At 31.4% G+C, this 24,878-nt stretch overlaps 1 protein-coding gene across 7 annotated transcripts in view; it reads left to right on the forward strand.

The window, feature by feature from the left end:
• LOC140670894 (pleckstrin homology domain-containing family G member 5) overlaps positions 1–24,878 on the forward strand; it is a 138,119-nt gene that overhangs the window by 29,681 nt on the left and 83,560 nt on the right. For 2 of the 7 annotated variants that reach the window (XM_072901744.1, XM_072901745.1), the window contains one exon: positions 24,757–24,847. In XM_072901744.1, coding sequence (XP_072757845.1) covers positions 24,757–24,847 — 91 coding nt within the window. Of the gene's footprint in view, positions 1–13,419; positions 14,060–17,793; positions 20,366–21,077; positions 21,482–24,756; positions 24,848–24,878 lie in introns of those variants that run through there. The other 5 variants (XM_072901741.1, XM_072901743.1, XM_072901738.1 and 2 more) reach the window with 5 other exon arrangements.

Consider the following 24,878-nt stretch of genomic DNA (forward strand, 5'->3'; position numbering starts at 1 on the left):
CAGCTGAATATTTTGCAAGAGAATATTTTATAAAAATATACATATATATATATATATATATATATATATATATATTTCGCATTATTACGTAAACATATTAAACAGTTTATATCCTAAAATTAGAATAATTTAATAAAATTGGAGCTATTGTCAGGCTCTATCGAATAACAAATAGATAAAAATAATCTCTTTTAATATCGCGGGGATTGAGAAAGAGACTCACCCTTCTTCCAAGCTCGTTCGTCTTTTCTCCCGACTTTTGGCGAATATTATCGGACAGTTGCAGTCGAAGTTTGGCGTATCGATCATGCCGCCGTGTATAAGGTGGCGCGTGTAACACTATCGGACCTGATAGTAATAATTTCGCGGTTAAAGCTCGCGCACGATAAGCTCAACCTCCCCTAAGCATTCAATTGTTGATACGAGTACACCATCTCTCATGCGGTGACGTTACAACTTAGATATCGTTTTCGCCGTGTCGGGATCTCATTTCGATTGAACTAGTTTGTGCGCTGACTATGCTCTTCCGTGGAAATAATTTCGCTAGGGAGAGAGAAAGAGAGAGAAAGAGAGAGAAATCCTGTTCTCTTTTTCTCTCTGTGGAGAGGGAATGTCTACAATGATGATAGAGAAACGCAGTGCTAGGCCTTCAAGTGCGTATCGTTTGCCAAATCTCGTTTTACACCGCGATCGATACTTGTAGTAGCGCGTATGCTGGATACTCACTTGGAATCCTCGTCGTAGACCTTCGTTATTTTCTCTTATTCTTTGCATCGCATTTTAAAAGAATTTTTCTTTCATTATTCGTACGCCATTGACTGAAACCTTAGTCATTGTCCTTTTTTATGGTATTTAAACGAGAGTTTAAATTTTATTTTGCACGATTTATCACGAAAATTGATCGGTGAACGCTCGGTATGTGTGAGAGAAGAATATTTCTTTCTGTGTTAAAAAAAATAAAGTAGCTTAATATTACATATTCTCTACATCGATTTTAATTATTTGTGTAAAGAAAACAATATTAAAATTTTGATTTGCAATCTACTTTTTCATTGAAAAATATACTGTCACATATATGTGACATATATAAGTAACCACTGCTACTATTTGTTTGTATCATACATGATTCTTGCAATGGAAGTTTCGGAATCTTGTAAACAAGAGGAGAAACCGGGACAGAAGTATCGATTAGAAATGCGATGTATAAAGCGTAGGGCGACAATATATTTTGACACTTGGGCACAAAAATGTTAAAAATGTTCTGACATTCATCTCGAAAACGGATAAGAGACTCTTTTCCAATGCTTACCCTGTCGATTGGATGTCAAGAAGCGAGATGATGATTACACGCTCCAACAACATTAAAGTGACATCGTAATACCATTACAGAGTGTATCGATAGATCTACTCGATGTCAATCAATATTAAAAAGTCTGATATGAGATGACTGACAGTCGCGCAAACGTTTAGTTGAAATTTTCTAATAAACAAAGAACTGAAAAAATATAATATTATAGACGATGCAATGCAAGATTTTATTGTTTACTAAGTGAATTTCAATCTCCTGCTTTTGTATTCAATCTCCTATTACGGTCATTGATATTATTATTGCAGAAAATCACACTTGATTTTATAAAAACAATTATTAATTACACCTTAATATGTATTAGATATGACTCAATATTGATAAAAATGCAACTTTGCAATTGTGTTTCTAACAATGTTATTTAAAGAAAATGTAAAGATGGATTTTCGCGAAGAAAATAGCTGAACTCTTGATATATCAGCATTCTCTATTTTGTAAATGCGCTTCAATGTTGCCATCTAGTTTTATTGGATTAATAACTTTCCCAGAGATCTCCCAGAAGTATTATAATTAAGTATAGCAGATATTACGCCCTGACGATTAATAGCCAGTCTCTCAAGTATTTAGACGCGTCTGCCCGTCCGTAGTTTTCACTCTCTTACTTATGGCAACCGCGTGGTTTGGGACTCGTAACGAAGCAGAGACTCTGACAGAGACTTTTCCAGCATGTCTCGAAATATCATCGTCGAAAAAGTTTCATATAATCGCGTTACGAACGCGCTGATGCGAAGAAGTGTTTTATTGTGAGCGTAAATTGCTTAAAAATCCAACGTGATAAATTTCATTTTAAATCGCCGATATCGATCTAACTTTTTTTTTTTTTTTTTTTTTCCGAAAAAAGATTGCTCCATCCTACTATTCTACATTTAAATATGCGAATATATATACTATGTTCGTAATGCATATGATTTGCTTCCAATATCGAATATCATTGTCGGTATTTTAAAAAATGTCAATGAAATGATAAAAAGATAAGGATAATTATACGGTTTTGAGATTTTGTATTAAAAACATGTGACGATTTTACACAGAACATGGATCTTTCATACACATGTGGCTGATGGCCAGATGGAAATCGCTTGAGAGTTGAATTCGGGTGTTGCCTGGATGATTAATGTACGCATAACGCATATTGACACTATATGATATATCTATTGTAATATGTGATATATCTAAAAATCGATATTATTTTCTCCATTTCTAGCGTGTTTGCGCTTTGAATTGAAAAAATGCATAGTGAAAATTATTGTATTATCAAATTTCAATTAAATTTAATTAAATTTAAACAAAAAAAAAAATTAATTAATTATATATATATCTAATTCGAATTCTAATCAAAGTGTTTGCAAATTGCAACTAACAAAACAAGAGACTTTTAATCAGACATCTCGTATTGTAATATATACTGTAAACTGTAATAAATCCTTAAAATAAGGAACACTGTCAGTCAAGTTAAAGTATGCATCAATCTGCTTCTACTCTTCTTTTTTTTCTTATGAATATTTATGACAATCATATTTATTTATGAGGTTCTCTTATTCGTGTTTAATAAAACATGAAAATTTTCATCGACGCGCATTCTAATTCTGCATCGACACCTTTTTACGATCCGATTTTAATTATTTATCTATTCGAAAAAAAAAAAAAAAAAAAACGCTTATCGCATGTATGTACACGTATGTACGTTTGTCCGCAATCTGTATTCACAATTAATGATATTCTGGAAATGTCAACAGATTCCAAATAATTTTCCCGAAAAAAAAAAAAAAAAATCAGATTTTTCTTCAGAATAAGTAACTACGTTGTTATATTGGTAAAAGCTTAAATGAATTGCAATATTAAAAACATAATTGTGAGCCGACTCATTATTATAATTGAAATTGCCTAAAGGAGGAACCACCCTCTTCCGGATAATAAATTTTATTAGACGGATTTCCGTAGGAATTGCGAGAAAAGAAAAAGAAAACGGAAGAAATATTATTTATGGTGGTGCAATCTACTTTATTCTCAAGAGTGATTGGATTTTTCTCCAGGAAAGGAGATATGCCTTCTCCATGCTCATATTCTCTGATTTTGTATCTCTTTCTATGTGTTTTTTTTTATCGCGTAACATTGCATTCATGCGTAAAAGCGGAACAGAGATAAAAAAAAGAGAAGAGAATTATCAACATTCCTGCAGCAATTCAATCGCGGAATCGTGAGCCTCCATCCTATCGCCTTCGGGAAATGGGCGGAAGAGTATCGTTTCCTTCTCCCTTTTTTTTTTTTTCAAATCAACATTGAACTTTTCCGATATCTATAACACACATTAAATAAGATTATGTACCATTGCCTTTGATTTGCTGACAATGAGAGCGGGCGATGTATTCGATTATAAACGTGAAGTTAGGGGTTCTTCTTCACAATTAAGTATAATATTTGTATAAATGATACAGGGGTAAAGTAATTGTTTCTTGTTCTTAACGAATTTTTAAATATCGTTTCTGAAACTTTTTTGTTTTTTTTTTCTTAATTTTGTTATCATTATGAGAATTGGGAGACAAATCGAATATAAGTTTCCTTTTAAATTCAAACCTGATTGTTGGCGAACGTATTAATGTGCGAAATTATTTGCTCTTGAGCTAAATATCATTTTTAATAAATGTGCAAAATATTTGAAAAAAATGTATTTTTTTTTTAATTTCATAAATCGCACTGGTTAAACGTTAATATTAATTTTCGAGCTAATAATAATAAAATACATTTTTTTTTTTTTTTTTTTTTTTTTTTCCAAATATTTTGCACATTTATTAAAACTGATCAAGAGCAAATAGTTTCGCACATTAATATGATCAGTTTTAATAAATGTGCAAAATATTTGAAAAAAATGTATTTTTTAATTTCGTGAATCGCACTGGTTAAACGCTAATACTTTTTTCAACCTGACTTGTCGCAATTCCGTGGGATATAAAAGTTATTCATTGTATTGGAATTCTTGTTAGATATTTTAATTTTAGAGGAGTATTTAGAAATAATAAAGAAGATAGAGAATGGTCATGAAATTGCAAGAGTGCAGAGGAAATAAATACTTTAAGGAAACATTATAGCGGCTTTGTGATACACGTGTGCCTCTGTAGTAAAACTTCACCTTATGCTCCGGAGAAGTGGACTATAAAGAATCGGATAATAAGATCGCTGTAATGAATAACAACGAGAAACGTTTGCGACCAACGCAAATATTTATCGTCCAGTAGTCGCGGAAAGCAATTTCGTCGTTTATCTCCCCATCAAGCTCGCCCGTACACGTCGTCGACGCACTACGTGCTTCCGCGTTCACGTCCTGCAATTATCATGCCCTAAAGATGCATTAGCGCTAATTATTGTGACCTATCAAATTTTAATTAAAACATTATTCGCAAATTAGAAAAGTAAACTAGCGCTAGCATGCGCAATAAACTCGCTAATCATGTATCAATATTGGATACAGTCTACTACTGTATAATTAAATATTAAAAACAGAATACACAAATATATATATATATATATATATATATAAAATTTATTTTAATTGTTAATGGACGAGGTAGTAATTTCTAATATGTTTTCGTAGAAAATAGTCGATAAAGTTTCGCAGGTACAACTGTGCAAAAATAATAAGCATGATAGAAAAGAAAAAGGGCAAATTTTTGTATCTCGAATAAATGCTAAATAGAGAAGCTACCACGACTCGCGTTATTGGCGTCCTTTAAGTCTTTTTGGAACGGTATAGGCTTGATAGAAAATGTCGCTTACAAAGAGATTAGAGATAAAAGTGCATTTTTACGAGAGACAAACGGTCTCGGAAGGAATCGTGTAGCAGCAGTTTTGAAGTGTCTCGCAAGTGAAGTGAAGGAAAGAGATACGTACTTTTCCATCACTCTCCACCGCGTTGTTTCGGGAAGCTTCATTATGCGAAATTTTTCGCGTATAATCGCTAATTAATATTCGATGGCCGCGCACGCTCGTTGAATCTGATGGCTGACTGATTCTCTCGTCCCTGAATGGCTATCAATCGAATAATATCTCCGTGCCGCGCGCGTCGATGAATGACTATCGATTAGTGATTAGTCGCCGAGAATCGTGCCGAATTTTGTGCCACATGACCTTAATTAGAATTTCATACACACATCTAGCTTCGCTATTCAATATGCATTTTTCAACAATAAACTTTAACAACACGTCAGTTCGTCAGTCACTGTCTTTTGTCCCTGAATTTTTGCTAAGCATCTGATTGAAAATTTTGCAAAAACTTGTCGAATGAGGAATATATAAAGATGTCATATATGTATACGCACAAAAGTATTTTAATTAATTTGGACGTTATGATTATATTAAAGATGAAAAGGAAAGATGTGAATCAGTCAAGAAGACGGACAGTGATGAATAAATCGATGTAGTTAGACAAAAGCTTTAATTAAAACCAACAAGGTCCGTCTCAACGATATTTAATAATGTTGTTTTATTATGATATTGGAATAATTCGGTAATAGCGTGTCGGTACGGCAATTTTTAACGAGACAGATAAAATTGAGAAGTTTTATTATTATGTACAGTGGCACGGTAAAACAATGTCGGTATGTTTTTGTGAAGATATCGGTATTTTTATGATACAGAGTGATCGAAAAATAAGATGTAATCTGAATGAAATTTTATCAATCGAAATACATATATATCTTTAGTTTAATGACTATGAAATATAAAACATAATTAGTAAATTATATATAAATATAAATTATATTGTAACACACATTAGCTTTTATGTGTAATAGAGAAAAAGCTTTTTGATTATTGACCGATTAAATTTTAAATTACGAGACACATAATATATTGGAGAATAAAACATTATATAATAATTTTTAGAGCTTTTTCGGGATCCTGTCGTAATATTTTCATTCTCACAATAATGACAATAAACCGAATATAGCATAAAAATGTTATACATTGCACTTTATCTCACTGATTTTTGATTTTTTTTTTCACTTTGCGGGAAAATTCTTATAAAAAATTACATACGTAAGTGTCACATTACGTAAGTTGATCACATGTTTATGACAGATGTGCGATTATCATTTTGCGTATATAATTCTAGATCATACGGGTTAAAGATCTCGAATAAATGACCTTTAAGAAACCCTCGCGATATCGTAAGCAGTGCGTTTTCACTTTTGTTGCATATTCATAATCGAATGAAACAAAGTTCAGCGATGTTGACAGTGTCTATTGATTTCGAAATCTTTATCTTGATCCATGGTTGCCGCTACTTATGTATTTGACACATTGTTTAAAACAGTGATGATTTTATATATATATATATAAATTTATATATATATAAATTTATTACAAAATTTTCTTTTGGAGTTTCGTCTACATTTATTTTAAAATGCATACGCACATGTACGCACGCGCAATAATTAATAAGTGTAAGAATTCGGACGTGCAAATGTTGTATGTGCGGAAACGCTTTTTATATTAATTTTTAGTCCCGAATGAAATTATGAAATTCCTATAATAATCCGAATGCCAAAATATTCACGAATAATGGCAACCGGAAATTCTGTATGCTCTATCGAACGAAAACTTTACTGGTAAGATCCAATCGGGATCGAGGCTACGCGCATAAGGTCACCATCCACGGAAGGTCGAAACTCGCCAGAAAGCAGAAGTTTCGTATCGTAATGATGCTGACTACGACCTACTTTACGAACTCCGGCGGGAACCACGGAAGTCCCGCTTAAAGCGCGAATATTTTGTTTAATTTAGAAACAGACGGTTATATATCAATTTTCCCAGTTTATTCTCATGGGTTGCCGGAAGTAGCAATTTTTAAATAAATATAACTTTGGAATGTTTTTAGAATTTTATATTTCTTCTCGGGACTTGGAAAAATTAATGTAAGAACCATTTCTACACACACACACACACAAGGCGCGCTGAAATGTTACTTTACACTTTTTGATAAATTGGCGTGCAATAGACTTTTTCTAAAACAAAATTTTAAATTAGGTACAATTTTTCCACGTTTTTATCGATTTTTACAATACATCCAAGTAATGTGTGTGTATGTGTACATACAGGAAGTAAATAACATCAATAAATGACGTCTACATGTTCTGACTGTCTTCGCAAGAATCTTTCGTCATTTATTCCTTCTATTTAATCTTCTTTGAACTCGGACGGAAAGAAAACAAGAGAGCAGGACAATAGATGTGGGTTGACTAAGTATCGATTGTTTCATTTTTTGTAGAACTATGTATAAAAATTGATGAAGATGTTGAAATCAATATAATACGTTAATATAAAAACAGTACAAAATTACAACGTACAATGTTTCATATACAAAATTTATTTAATATAAAATTTTGCGTTCTTTATTTTATTTTTTTTTTTTTTATTTACTCTAATAAATGGTATATCAGAAAATTTTAATTTTAATGATACGAAATCAAAGTTACAAAAAGTATATAATTGAATATTAAACGTGATATATGTATAATAGAAATTATGATCGGATATTTCACCAACTTCAATAATGTGTAATAATGCATTTTTTTTTTTTGTTTTTTTTTTCACAATATTTTAATTTCCGAAGTTTAAACACAAGGAATGATATAGAATATTTTATTTTTAACCATGATTTTAAAATTATTCTAACTCTTCTATAACTCGATAAAAGGAATCTTAGTGGTCTACGAAATGATTCGCGAGAGTCGGTAACGATGAAAAAAGTAAGCGTCTCAATCTCGTGGTTTCATAGATGTACATATTATGTACGTGTGCATAATTAGACATATATATACATACATGTACATATGCATACAAATGTTGGTCGATGTGTCATGCTCGCGCCCACTTGATGTGTCATGCACATGTGTTTCTCTGTGGGTCTAAGGCGGGAATGAGCACCTTTCGAAGTCATCTGCCTTATAAGGATGCTGCTGCATAATGTTCCCGGATGCTGAATGTGTACAATATATATATATATATATATGCATGAAAATGCCATTCGTATACCCGTATATACATTCTCAATAAAATCAAATTTTTTTATCAAAAATTAAAATTAATTAACAAAATTAAAACTAATTTATTTTAAAACTTTATAAAGTTTTTGCTAGTGGTTGCAATTATTTCTAATGTTTGAGAAATTTGTTTATTTGCTCGTATATTTAATCACGTGATTCAATTGTTTAATATTTGCAGAGAATGAAAAAATTGGTGAGTCGTGTGTAATGAGATTCTTATGTGAATTCACAGGACATTATTAATGTATTTGACTATATCTAGTAGGCGAATTCCGATTGCGGATAATACTAATTGAGTAGGAACGTGTGTCGTAGGAAGTGCCATCGAATCGGCAGGCGTCGCGTCATTGCGACACATTCATGTAGAAAGTAATTTGTATTGTTATGCTATATGTATTGTGTGCCGTGTCGCGTGCGCGAAAAAATAATTACGCTATAAAATTATTGATAAATTTGTAAAATGTGAGAACCGTGATGGATAACAATTGGACAATTAAACTCTTAACTGAGCAAGTATTAATTGTCATGTGTACATCTGTTAAGAAAATCAACAGTAAAATATGGAATTGGTTTTTTTAAATATATTCTGCATATATCTTCTCATAAAAGATATATATTTGTATTTAAAATAGGATGAAATATATTTGGGTTAAAGGAGTCTCGCAACAAGTGTGTTGCTATAATTCATGTTGTCACTCTTGTATACCTTAAGAAGATCTCACTTAAGGATGTCAAGGAAACTATGTATGCCTGCTTAGTAAAATCGCTATTACGACTCTATGCCTGAATTGGCATTACATGCGAATTCAGCACATAATACAATTTTATTCCGTTTGAACGATTAAAGTCTGTCTTAGTAATTTAGCTAATTAGTAATAAAGGTTAATTTTTTTTTTTTTTTTTGTTATAATTTTTTTCATGCCTTTCTTTCGAACTGATAAAATAAAAATCGGTTAAAATAAAATTAAGAAATTAATTATATTTATTTTTTTAAAGATACAGGCTTGCTTATTTAATATAAAATATGAGAGAAATTTGCAAAACAAAAATTATTTATTCAAAACAGAAATATGTTTTATGACACGGGTGTTAAAAGATCTGTAACAAATATTTATGAATATATTTTTTCTCGAATGTCTTTGTCTTGTTAGTTCAAAGATCGGCCTGGAGATAAAAAGAAATGCATATTTTGTCTGGAGCTATTAAGTGAGACTAATTCCTCCGGTGGGAGACGAACAAAAAGAAGCAGTCGCTTGCCAGACTTCGACAAAACGGGATAAGGACAATCACGTCTTCAGTTGACACAGAATCATCTTAATATTCCGCGCTAGGTTCTTTGATGATCGAATCATTAGCGAGAGGATTATAACAAAAAATGTTGAGAAATAGCTTTCATCTAGACAATCTCTCAACAACGTCTCTGAACGCTTTACTCTTTCACACTTTTAGCGACCCTCAAAAAATAAAATTATTCCATCTTTAAGATGTTGTTAAGAATCTTCGGACATTAATTCGTAATTACTAGTCTTTTTTCATTTTTTTTTTTTTTTTTTTTTTTTTTGCACATTGACAATTACTAATGAATAGGGACGGTAAAAGTAAATGAAAAGAAAAACACATACAATGTATATTCTAAATAAAATAAATCAAGTCGCAAGTATTAAACAGTTATATAAAACAGTTTGCAACAGTAACTTAATTAATTAATTAAAAAAACGTATTTATTAAAAATAATTAATTCCTAAACATAATAATTTAGTACTTCCTAATAATAATGAACTTAAAGTGGCATTCCTGTTCATTTGATTGAGAAGATTTCGTTTATTCTCGACATGGGTGACATCGACATCGACGAGTACTCTCGAACTCTCGAACTCTCAAACCACGATGTTCGTGGGAACCCGACGTTGCGGAGACTCATTACGCCATTTATTATGCGAATTACGAATGTGGGATCGCGACGCGTGCGTTTCCCATGCGAATGCATCGGGAGCAGCACGTGGAAAGGAAATTTTGCCAACTTCCTCTCTTCGCAATGGGCACGCGCGCGTTTCGTCCGACGCGGGTGTAATCCGCTTAAGTCGTACCGTCTCGTACCGTCTCGTACCGTCTCGTACCGTCTCGTACCGTCTCGTACCTGTTCTCCATCGTTTATCTTACGCGGCTTCGCGGCGAAAAAAGAGCGCCGGTAGCTCTCAACTTTCTTGCGGGGCTTGAGAAAGCCCCGAGACATGGTTCGGTTACGAGATGCGAATCTAATCTTTCATTTCTTGCGTCAGATGTAGCTAACATACAGAAGGATAAACATTGTTTTTATACGAAGGGACTCGTGCGGATAAATGGATGCCGTAACGGAATTTTTCTTCTTAACTTGAACGTAAAAATATAATGATACGAAAATGTATAGGCTCTTTCAAGTTTCATTCAAATGTACGAAATGGAATATGTTGTATATTTTTCCTTTCAAGAAAGGGAAAAGCAATAGAGGCAGTGTTTTCCAATTTTTATTAATTTTTCAAACTTTTCTCCTTCTTGTCTGTATTGATTGAAGTTTATGTCACGCTGGCTCTTTCTTTCACATTATCTTGTTAAATTTAAAATAATAAGCAATCTCGACAAGAGTCGATTACGATTACAAATAGATTAATATTAGTGCACGTGAAGAAATGTCGCGGATAATGGATGCGGTGTTTTTTCGATCAAGTTATAAGTTAATAAGAAATCAAAGATATGCACAATGAAATCTCTGGAGAAACGTAAGACTTTATATAGACCGCAAGGCTATATAAGATATGTAATTAAAGATCCGCTCGGATTCTGTAAAAGACGAGTAACTCGCGCGCGCGCGCGCGCGCACCACAATTTTAGAATTCCCTTACTCAGCTAATCGTCGTTTTAATGATGGGGGCTTAGTACAAATTACCAGAGATCTCACGATAGCGATCACCTGTCGCGGAGCACACCATGGAAATCGAGTGAACAAAGTGTGAATGAGTAATTTATTTCTGTGGAAGGGATTTGCTACTTTAATTGCGAACGACAAATCGGTCGGGCGAGTAAATAAAAGATCCCTTGCTGTTGACAATAAATCGTTGAAGTATCATCAGCGTCTGCCTACCGACTCATCACTCGTAAAATTCAACGACACGTGTTGTGTCGCAGGCTGTATAACCGAATTTATAGCAGCGATAACCCACATTCGCTATTTATTGCATTTTAACGTGAGTGATTAAATTACAGACAAGGTCGTCAAGAATCATACATTGTTCTTGGAGAACAATTCAAAATTAAATGGAAAAGTTAAACAACTGTTTAGGTACGAATTCTAAATAAACCACTGTTATTTACTTTATTTAATTTAATTAAATATTGGAATATGTATTTATCAGAGGGCGTTTAATGAATTTTAATAAAATTAAAATTCGTTACTTTAAATAAAAAATATTTTTCTAATAAATAGTTAGACATTTCTTTTTAATTTATGAAACATTTAGAGAAAATTTTTCTTATGACATTGCAGTAGATGTTTGAACGTTCGATAATAAAATAATATATAACTATCTTTAATATTTTTTCTTAAAACTTTGTTAGTTTCAAGAATGCTCGCAATACCGTGGCTTCAATAACTTTTCCTTGACATGTCATTCTAAACCTCGACACCTGTGCTATCGTCGGGACACAACGTCGCGCCAGCAAATTTATTTCTGCTCTTCAGCTTTTCCTCAGCTGACTTATGTATATAATTCAAAATATTTAAATATATATATATTTATTTAAGAGAATTATGTGATACATGATTATAATTTATCGATTAATCTATTATTTTAATTTTTTATCTAAAAATTTTGCTGCATGAATTGATTTCGCGATATTTTATTGTTTGATTTTAATTTATGGTATATAGATATTTTTGTTATGATAGAAATTACGTAATATTTTGATGCGAAAAGATTTTTTTTAGTTAGTACGTATTACAACGTGTATTCGTTCTTTATAGTCGTTATTATCACATTTGAGAACGATAGACTTCATTAAGACTTAACGTGACAAAGTACTTTTGTGCTAAAAACTTTGAGCGGGTGCCCTTTGAAAAGTCGCGAGAAAGACGAAAAAGTTCTTCACGAATTTTATTTCACCGGGGGATGCAGTGGGTTTTAAGTAGACTTTACAAGCGCTTGGCAAATTTATGGTTTCTGCGGATTTTGAGCTTTACTCCTATTTGCCTCCCAAGTCCATAGCCAGTATATAATCAAATGCTTCTAATTGAATGCAAAATCAAACTTCCGAAATTTAAGAAAAATCAAGAAACGCGACGCGTAAATATAAGTATGTAAATATAAGTGCAATTTGCGATACCTTGATCACGTTAATCGTAATTTAAATTAAAACATAAATTAGGTTTCAATTTGGACTGTATATAAGGATAAGGCTCTTGATATCTTACAACACAAACAGGACAGTTTTCCGAGCAATTAACGTAGTACGGTTGGATCAACAGTTGGCGTAAAATCACAAATTATACCTTTATAGAAGTTTAACTTTAAAACTTAACTCGATATTATATAATTTGATTTTATGTTTTATAAAAAAATATAAATTAAACGCACAAGTAGCAAATGTAGTTGCAAAAAAAGATTAATACTCTATTCAATACTCTAAAGTCATGAGCTTTAAATGACATTTCAATAATAATTAACATTTTTTTTATTCACGTATAGAGAAAGATTTTATATTGTTTTATTTTTTTCATTCTTAGATTTAGAGAAAGAATTTACAAGATTTTTATTTCTCTCTTTTAATATACATATATGTACATACATATTGAAAGATATAAAAATCAAAAAATGTGAAGAAAAAGTATCATATCTATATAATATACACACAGACACAAAAATGCATAATTTTATTGTATATATAATATTGTTTTTTTTTTTTTTTTTTTTTTTAATTTTACATCTCTTTTTTATTTCTGAAAAATATTTCTGTAAAATTTGATCAATCGATATTTGCCGATATACCGACCCAGACAGCACTGAGTCATAGTCGTGTAATCATTTGACCAATTTCATGTAACCATATTGCGGCTATAATTGAGCGCCACTGCGGTTATCCCTCTCTCCACGTACAGTGTATCTCTCCTTGTCGGCGGCTCGCATTCGCGTTTTTCTCTCCCACGTATATCTCTCTTCCTTCTCTCTCTTCTTCTCTCTCTCTCTCTCTCTCTCTACAGCCAACAAACTGCTTATCGAACCTCACCTCACCTGTCTCCTTAATTTCTCGCTTAGTCCGTTGCCGCAATTTTTGCGCTCACACAGCGAAGCGTTCGCTCGCTCGCGCGCGACCGGAAGTGCAAGTAAAAGATATGATCGAAGAAAAATTTATCGCCGTGTATAACGACAAAGTGTGTAATCGTGAATATTAATTGACAAAAGAGCGATATGCGATATGCTGTTTACTCGTTTATTTTTCGTACGATTAGCAACTGAAAATTTCGACTGTCATGAAAAATCCAACTCGGATTCAGAGAGATCAGTATACTCATGCGGAAAATTGAAATGGTGTGCAAAAGAGAATGGGAAATAAGTGAAGTTAGTGCAAAAGTGAAATCGTCTCATTGATCTCGTGAAGCGGTCATGGAACTGATTATTAAAGTGTTGATTTTTTATTTAATTAATTTTAACATCGATGTTTAAGCAAAGTTAAAATTTATATGTATTAATTAATCTAAATCTTGATATATAATCTGTTGATTCTTTTTAGTGAAACATTGTTACCGCCGAGTGAGATCGATCTAGCTTGGAAGTAGTAAAAAGATAATAAATCGAAATGCTCTTTAGATTAGATCGAAGCCGAAACGGAAAGTGAGATAATATCGATAAGAATCATCGCGAATCACGCAAAAGAATTGAGTAAAGTACGATTCAGAAGGAAATAAAAAAAAGGACAGGAGTGTTTCTTTTCGTTTAATTAATCGTATAAAACGATTTTTTCAGTGTGCATTTTTGCAACTTTGCGAGCAAATTTTAAATAAAAAAAAGTTTAAATAGATTAAAAGTACAATTTTAGTTTTACACAAAAAAAAATTATTGCATTAAATACTTAATCAAGATTATTATTTTTTTATCCTAATTTTATCTCGTAATTAATACTGAAAACAAATATATAAAATGTATGAAAAGTCCTCTGCATTTTTTTTATACTTAGAGTTTTCGAGCTAGCATTGAAGCTAATATCTCTTTAAATAATTAGAAATGAAATAATGGAAGTAATGTGGCAATATACAAAATCCGCGGCCGATCCTCGCGAAATTCTTTCAGGTTTTGAAAAAAAAAAAAAAAAAAAAAAAACACAAATTGCATTTTATCTTAAATATCACGGGTGACCAGTTTCTTCTTTTTTTCGGATTGTCTTATTTGTTTATCAACTACGTGGCTTATTATCAGCCATAGTAGTAATACCGAGCTAATAATGAAGCAGCACCTTCGTCAGTCACCAAAGCGCGGTTTTATCGTCACGTGTCACATTTATTCTGCTCCACTGATTATCCGGGAAAAATAAAGACGAAAAGAAAACACCGATAAGAAATGAGAAAATTGAAGATTGTCGCGAACAGCTCTTTTTCGGTCTCGAATGTAAATATGCATGAAACTAAATTAATATCAATAGAATATTTCAGTAAAATTATATACGTGTATTCTGATAATGAATAGTCTTGAATTAGCTCGGTATGCTTGTTATCTCGTATTATAGAGATATAATAAAACTTGATTAGATTCCAGTGGAATCTACTACTTTAGTGAAGAGAGTGCAGAAACGCGAGTACACGATGCGAACGTGTATTTTGTTTTAAAATTCAGAAAATATTATGGGCGAAATTTTTATAATTCGGCCCTCAAATAAACATCACAGTGAAATAATGAAAGAAAAATATTTGTTTGATTATCACATTCTTCTAAATAATTATATGCAATCAAAGAGAATTGTCTAAAGCATTAAGTACGCGAAGAGGTTTGCAATTATAATAAATATAAAATTAGCACCGTTGATATTTTTGTACACAAGTACATTGTGATTGCTATTATAAAATAATAAATAATGTATGTGTAACAATATGAATAACAGATAAAATATAATAACAAATGTAAATATACAATAAAATATGCACGTGATACACGTTATAAAGTGATTAAAATCGATGAGAATTCTATGATGGAAATTTAATTATTGAAAGCTCAAACAATGTAACAAAATATAGCTTAATTGTATGTGTAAATTATCTAAAATATTTTAAACATTTGAGCGAGTTGCATGATGAGGTAAAAGTAGCATTCGAACTGATTTGCACTTACATTTCTAGTAGTAGTTTATCGATAAAGTGAACGATTAACGCGGTAAAAGGGAAACTTGCAGATTTCCTTTGACACGGATTTTTCTCGTAAAGATTTTCTGGCATTTTATTTCGCGGCAAAAGTGGAAATGGAACCAATAAAATCGCAGTTATCTATATTTTTTCTATTTTTGTTGTAAAAATGTCGTCCGAATTAATGAAAATATGTTCAATGCAACAAAAGAAAAAAAAAAACAAAAACTCACATCGCTTTTACGAATCAGCTGACCAATCGAATTTTCTTCCTATGCAGGTGTCATATGATTGCTGATAAATTGTAACCTTAACCGATTTTACAATCGACTCTGTACTCTACACTAGTGTAATGAAAAAGAAACTTGAATTGATAGAATTATACAGAGTGAAATCGACGAATCAAACTTGTGACTATTTGTATAAAACGTTTTATACGCTAATATCGATGATTATTGAAAAGAATGATCAAACAGACGTTTAATATTGGAGTAACGCAAAAAAAATAATATTACAGTATTTTTAAAAATATTATTATTTAATTAAGTTGCATTAAGATTTTTTTTTAATTAATGATTTTAGTTTTTCTTGAGAAATTGTATTTTCTCTCCACGATCAATAGATTTAATTTTTTAGATAAACAACTTACGTATATATCGCAATAAAATATTTCCTATCATAAACGATTTATATATAAATGACTAGAAATATAAAAAAAATCACTTTAAAAGATTTTGATACAAAATGAAATTTATAATCTAGATAAAAAATAATATATATAAGAGACAAAATACATGGCACTCTTTATGTTCGCGAAATAACTTTTTGGAATTAACGAAATGGTTTTTTAAATTAAACTTTTTTATTGCACATTGTAACTTGTATAAGTTCACACGTGACTATTGAATTAGTGAATTGAATTTCACATTAATATTTGCGTTGGTATATGTATCAAATTGCAATCAATTACATTGACTTATTTCTAATTTATTTCTCAGAATAATACTCGGCAAATTTTTGCTACGTTTACATTTTTTAATGTTATATAGAATTATCTACAAGAAAGATTGAATTACATTTGATTTTTGTATTAATTAAAATCACATTTTGCACGGCTTTTATTTTAGCTCGTAAGTCAAGCTACTTGCAAAAAATAATACTCATTATTCAGTATCGAAATTGCATTTTAATTATTTCACTGTAGCCTTCAATTGTATAGATCTGATGTACAGCACGACAAATCATTATATAACACGTAACGTGTAATTTCTTTATACATGCTACAATCACATGATAACGCATTATCTTTGTCACTTCTTGGAAAATGTACATTACTACGGTTATCTTTTATTAAGATGCAATTTGTAAATGTGTAAACAAATACTTGGAACAGATGGATGAAAATGTCTAAATATTATTATTTATCAATTTATATATTTGATTCATAATGAAGAATTTTAATTAAAATAGTTAATCTTTTCTTAACCTTTTAATCCGAAAATAAAAGATATGATCATCTTTAATAAAAGTTGTAAGTATATAGAGAAAAATATAACAAATATGGAACGGGATTTATTTTTGATATTTAATATTAAATTAAGGGAACATAGTGGATTATCCTAAAATCCAATCACGTGCTTTGCTCGCGTGCGAATGTCAAATTGTGAATTTGGAGGCAATTTAATATATCACTTGTACAAAATTTATCCCAGTAAGCCCCGGTGCGACTGATTGTCGCGATTAAGCGCGAGGCGATGTCGGCAAATATTTGTTCAAGACACGGTCGGCTGATTCTTAAATGCATTAAACGGTGACGTCTGAAAACGTACTTTATTCCGGCGGCAATAATTGCGTTGCGTCGTCACGTTATTATCGTGTGCAATCCGTGAACTCGCCGTGCGACCGCTTGATAACAAAATGCAGTCCGTTGCGCGCTTATCGTGGTCAGGATTAACCAGACTTATAATCCGTTTTTCTCGCCGATAATTTCACAATATTGTACATGCGGCTGCACAAGGCGCGTAAATTACGCGCTCCAATATGAGATTCGACTGAGCAATTTAGCTGTAATCATGCTAATTCTCTTAAGACTCGACGCTATTATTTTTGCAGAGTCGGAAAGAATATAAAGATACGGTGTGTATAATTAAGTGTTTGATAACCAGCGTAGATAACCAGTTTTATTCTTAACTGTTGTAAGCAGAATCTGAACAATAAGACATACAAAAGTCCGAGAAGCTGACAAGAATTTATTATTAATGTCAAACTAAGAAAAGATAAACACGAAATCGAGAGTAATAAACACGTCGCGAAATATCTCATTATGTTAGCTATATTTAATTATACAATTATAATAAACTGCGAATTGTTTAAAGTGTAAAATATAACAGATAAGCACAAACTTAATTTTCAAAATTATTTTTTTTTTCATTTCAAAAAATTTCGTTAAATTTAATTCTTTAGTTGACTAGGCAAGAAAATAAAAAACATGTAGAATGATATATACAATACATTGAAATGGTCTATGATTTCATGTGGAAACGCATTCTAATTTTCAAGGTAACAAAACGAGTGATAACAATTATAATGAACAGTGCGTTTATTTCGCGGGATATAGTTGAGTGTCGTTTTATAGTCAGTTTGGGATCTAAGTTCTTGTTGTAGAGTTTTCTGCACAAAAAAAAAAAAAAAAAGATTTGCGATGTATTATCGAACCATTTGATGAGACCGATCTTTGACAATGTTATTTTTATCAACATAAAGATCTTCGTATTTACTGCATTGACGTAATAGAAGAATTAACTTGTCAAAATCTTATTAATATTTTAGTCAGATTGACTGATAAAAATGAAATTAAAAATTAAACTTAAAAAATTTTCTCTACTACTTTAAAGATTTATTGTTATAAATAATCTTTTTGTTTACGGTCAGTCTGTTTCGTATTATATTATATTATATTTCTGTAATATTATATAATTTGTTTTAGTATTAAATAATGCTGCGAGAGAAACTAATAATGCATCTAGACTCACAGTTGCTAACGTATACTTATATTTAACTTTGAAACAAAACACATAATATATAATTATGGAACGTGTGGATTGTTTCAAACAACTTCTCCATAATGCGACGAAATGAAACGCTGCACATGTTATTTTGCATAATTTCTAAGCCAGGAATATTCCATTAACAAGCCAACAGATAAAAGCCGCACAAAAAATGTAATAGTACAACATCAATCAAATGCAATGTAATTAAAATTCTAACTTTGCATCATATTCTATTTTCGATATAATTGATTGATAAAGAAAATAAAAAATATGTGTGAATCACTCTGCAGAAAGTTCTCACTGGGTAGAAAAGTTTTGTGGATAAATATTTCGCTTTTTAACAAATAAATATCAGTTATTTTGACAATTAGAATAAACATGACGTAAATTGTGAATTTTAATATTATTGATAAATATTTTTTTTATATATTACTATATAAAAGTAATATTTATTTTTATATAAATATTTTCTCGTATAATAAGTATAACCTAATTAAAATGAACTTGATTATTCTTATGTAAAAATTGCACGTGTAACATTTTTATGATAATGTTTAAATTATTTTTAATTTGATAATAGAACAGACGTTAATTTTTTCAGTACGATAAGCAAACGTCCTCCATTTGAGTAGTAAGTCTTGTTTCGGTAATTGATCGTTCGATTGGAACCAAGAGATAAATTATGAACACAATGGTGAGATAATATTGGCAATATAGTAAAGAATGAGTACGAGTCTTCTGTTGGTAAATGGAATATTTGCTTGCTTCATTTCTATATAAAATAATTATAATTTTCGAAACGTTTACTCAATGTTAAGACATAATTTAGGACATTTTTGTTTTTTTTTTTCAAATAAATATTTTAAGAGGATTTGAAAAGCTTTTGGAAAATTGTGACACTTTAAATGGGAGTGCTTTTCATTTCTTAAAAAAAAATTAAAAAAATTAAAAATAAACGCGAGTTCAATTCCGCAACGGAATTCATCGCTCGGTTCGTATCAGCTAAAAATACGGTAGGAGAACATTAAAAAAACAGTGGCGGATATGAGGTTGTAAATCGGATCAGAAGGCTTAAAGACGGTTAAGAAAGTTTTTAACTTCTGATGGCGCGATCGATTTTATCTCAAGTTCCAGGCCTCGTTAAATACACGAAAAGCAAAAAGGCATGAGTGGACGCGATATTACCGATATAGTTGATATATGTTGCAACGATAACGTGTCGTTATCGAAGTGATACCATTTATGACAGAGGCTAAGACGTACACGACTGTGGACGATTGTGAAAAACGAAATTGAAAGTCAATGCGATTCGATCATTTATTAAAATTAAACGTGCCATAGTTTGTATCGTTAAATTTGATTATCTAATTGGAAGTGCAATTGATCGTAGTGCAAGATACGCTTGGAAAAATGACGTTGAAGAAGGAAACGAAGAGGTCTTCGAAAAAAGTGGCAAAATCGAACCACAAAGTGACAAATTGCATTGACGAGAGTGCAAATCTGCTGCAGCAGGAAAATCTTGCAAAGGAATGCAAACAGGAAGAAGCAGGTGTGAAAGCGCAGAGCACTGAATTATTAATCTCTCTTTGCAAAATTTCTTTGCGAATTCTTGATACATGAGAAGCGCAGAGTCTCTAGAGATATCACTAACTTCTATCAAACCTCCAAACTGTTAAAAAAATAATTGCGTAGTATTTGCGTTATTAGTATTTGAATTAAATCGATATTTATTAAAAAAATTTTTATGAAAAGTATTAAAAATAATTAAAAATAACAAATTTAAATATTATTATTATTTTTTTTTTTTTTTTTTTTTTTAAGAAATCTAATTTTTGAAATCAACAATAACATTCTTATAATTTTCTCAATTAATATTAAAACAGACTTAGAGAGAGAAAAATTAATAAATTATTTTATTCTGGTAAGAATACAATTAAAATTCCATTATATAAACGCCGATGAACTAGGAATATGTTTATAACGATTGAAAATAATTCCATAATTCTCTTCGACGTATATAGAACAGAAAGAATCAAATGAATTTTCAATTCTTAAAGATATATGTTAAGTCTTGTATAAAAGACACGTGTGTAATTATAAGCTATATCTCAACATATTCTCAACACATATAACGCAACTGAAGAGAAGTAGTTTGGATCGTTTAAAAAAAAAAAAAAAACAAACAATTATGCGCCTATATGTATAAGAGAAAAAGTTAAAGTTTTTTTTTATTAATATAATCGCATGACCCGTTGGAACAGAATGTGAAAAATTCTCTGGCGTTAAGAGACCGGCATTGAAGGAAAGCTCGTCGAGGGACGTGGACAGCTCGAGCGGAAAGCTCGAACGACGGGCATCGTTCCGTCGGAAATTCGGCGCGCTGTTAAAAGGGAGCGCCGATTTACCGGCGGCGATAAATCGTAGTCTGCAGCCGATTAGACGCAGCTTGAGCTTCAGTAAAGATCTTCATCGCAGTCATGAGTCCTCGAAGCAACCCTACAGGACTGGCAGCGTGCAGTGGTACAACAGTCTCAGCTCGCTGGCGGAGGACGAGCGCGTCGATGTGGTCGACGTTGATTATAAGAGCACAAACATCTTTCAAGAGGATGTCTTTGATGGCAGGATGCAAGTTACCAGGACGCGGAGTTTTATGGAGAAGAATCCTGTAAGGATCTCTCCTCTCCTTATTTTAGAAAAAGAAATCATAAAGAATATCTAGTAAGTCTTGTGAAAAAAAAAAAAAAATGACAAAGGTGCAGGAATTGACAATTTGCTTTCTAAAGACACGTCCGTAATTTTTTTCTTCTCTTTAAACAAGAGATATTTTAGGCAACATAAAATTACCAGCAACAGAAGGTCGTCAAGAATGATAAGAAAATAACGATCCAAATTATTATATAAATTTAACGTTATTTAAATTATAATTCGCATAATTACCTATTCGTTATACAAAACGAATCTTGAGAATGTTTTTCATTTAAAAGTCATTGCAAAATTTTTTTTCTTTTTTAATTAAGAGTAGAGTATTAATCAAGTAGTTTGCAGCGATTCGTTTTTAAACGAAATAGCATTAAGCAAAAATCTTTCTGTTATCATATAATTGTTTTCAATATTATTTATTTCCTTTTCTTTTTCTGTCAATTAATTATGACTAATTCGATTTAACTAGATGCACGATACTAAAGCAAAGTAAGCGACAACATCGTGTCGAATCGGAGTTTATAATTAATAGTTAAATGTGATTCTTATCATCTAGGAGAACTAGTAAAAGAAATAATTAATAGTTAAATGTGATTCTTATCTCCTAGAAACTTGTAAAAGACATACTATTCAGACTTGAATATCTGTTAAACTGATTCAAAAAGATTAATGAGATTCTATTCGTGCCTTTATCATTATTCTTTCATAATCTTTATCAGTATCCGGTTACTCGTGCTGCGAGTTTTTTCTTTCCCATGCTCACTAGAAGCTTTACTCAATTTACAATTTTTTACTGAACCGTGCAGGTTTTCGTATCTTTGAGAATTGTGTGGCACAAAAAAAAACTCGGCGAAATTTTCGTCTAATCATTGAATCAGATTTTCCACTTTCAGTGGAGAAAGCATCCTGCCGGTGTCTCTCTCAGTCTTTTTATTCACGAGCTTCCATCTTGTACAAAAAAAAAAGCAAAACTTTTGCCAGAAACTTTTAACGAAATTCCGTACATGAGCGAATCGAAATTATGGGTTTAAAGTTTAAACTATGATTAAAATGCCATTGATATTCTAACCGATGAAGAACTTTCGGTATTCGTGAAAATTATTATTTTTGTCAAAATGTAATTATATAATGAAATTAGTATGTATGTTTAAAAAATTAAAATTTAAATAAACAATTGCTAATTATTTTAATAATTTCTAATTTATTTTTAAATATATGCTTAAAAATTTAATTAATCAAGGAGACAATGATAAAATTGAAAATTTTTAATATACATTAGAGTTTTAAGGATTTAAAATTTAAAGAATTGAAGATTTAATCAGTACTGTGATACATGCGTGATAGAAAATATGCTTTTTAAATTCTAAATTTAGTTATTCGAGACTGAGAATCATACCGTAAACGAGGATTTCACGAGGAAGCGTATCTGAAATTTCTGAATTCTAACCGGTGCTATTGTTCTATAGGAATCCAAACACCCCCGTGCCCCCCTTGAAATCGTGGCTTTATGTATCAGATCTAAATCTTGCACGCGAAACTGTTTAAATTAACCATTTAACTCATTTGCATACGTACCTACAGTGTCTACATTTAGCATACAGTCACACTCTATGCACATAGTTCATCAACCAACTTCTATTATCTTATTGACAATTTGACTTGTGAATTATTTGGCTGTTGGATGATCTCCGAAAATCTAACAATTACTTGTTGACTTGTTAAATGCATTGAATTTATAATCGATGAGGTCATATCTCAAACGTTCTATTAATACACTGACATAACTGTGTCGATTCGTGAATAGTCCGGAATTCAATTGATTTGGAAAACTCTTTATTTAAAAAACATTTTTATAATTACTTTAGTTCATCATCTGTTTACGTGATTATTTCACGAACGATTCTTCGTCTTATCAAACACGTGGTTAATTAATTTATTCATATTTATGAAATTATAGCCACTAATGAATAAACAATTAGTAGTACATTAGTAAACGATGATGTAATTTGCTATTAACAGTACAGTAATAGATATTTGCAAGCGAGATGAGAATCGAATGGCCTCCGATGGCAAGGTAAAATTTCAATTTCTCACGACTAATCGCGGAAAAGCAATAATCTCATGTACTTGACAAGATAGTTGAAGACCTTTGCAGTTCCTTCAAATGTCTTGCGCTATTACGTAGCCGGCTAATGAAAAATTTGCGAACGTAATGAGACTTCTGCCTCTCTCCCACACCTTCCGCGTAAGTGCTTCTTGCTCTCGGAAAACTTGGCGGAAAACTCATCCTGTTTGCACGTCGAAAATTAATGGCGAGGATGGCTGTTGAATAGCGCCAAAGTTTTATAAAGTTTTTTGCAACTATATCCTTCTAGATATTGCTTTTGGCTTTTTATGTCCGTCTTGTTGCGTGCAAATTTATTATTTCTGTTATTCAAGTGCTTTTTATTAATGTGAAATACGTAAGGCACACGTTGCTTTAAATTATAATGACGATTCTCGTTTATAACAGCTCTGGTTGAAACCAATTTTAAAATTTATTCTTGCTACATAAGAATATACAAAATATCTACATTCATAATTATTTTATTATTTTTTAAAACAGTGTTTAATTAATATTCTCTCTCTCTTTTTATTATAGTTGCAAAATAAAATTAAACTATAAATCTTTTGAAAAAAAAGGTTACACATTTTGCAGTTATTATATACAATATGATGCCATCGAAATTCTTACAGAAGGAAAGTGATTGTACGCAAATAAATATATAAAAATATAAAAGGAATATTATATAGATCTTTTTTGTTTATCTTGAATTATACATTTTTTACGTTAGACCTAGCCATATTGAGGAAGACGATTTGTATTTGTATCAAAATTTAAACATACAGAAACCTCATTGATCTCTCAAGTTGAGGTAGATTCTGAAGAAAAAGCAAAAAGCTCTTGTCTCGACAACCGTACTGGTTCTTTCTGTAACAAGACGTAAGTCTCAGTCTCGGCACGAAAAAGGATAAAGAGAAGAAGCTTCTAGTATCGTGTGATTTCTTTATCGAAATCAGGAGTAGCTTGCATGCCATGATTTCTCGTATCTTGTTCTTTTCTGCGATTGTTTAGCTTCTTTTTGTTGCTGATGGAAATTGTTTAATCGATAAATCAACGAGTTTATTCGACTTTCTCCGAATGTATACAATACACGAATTCTCAAATGAGATTGAAATGTTTTGATTTTTATTTTGCAGGCAACGAATCTTAGACGAAGAGTGAACACTCTCTCGCATCCGGCGGCACCTCCTTACGGACGACACAGCGATTACTATCACTCCAATATAGGTAAATATACTGATCAGTAGTTCACTCCATG

Source organism: Anoplolepis gracilipes, chromosome 11, assembly GCF_047496725.1.
Source record: "Anoplolepis gracilipes chromosome 11, ASM4749672v1, whole genome shotgun sequence".
NCBI classification, from domain to species: Eukaryota; Metazoa; Arthropoda; class Insecta; order Hymenoptera; family Formicidae; genus Anoplolepis; species Anoplolepis gracilipes.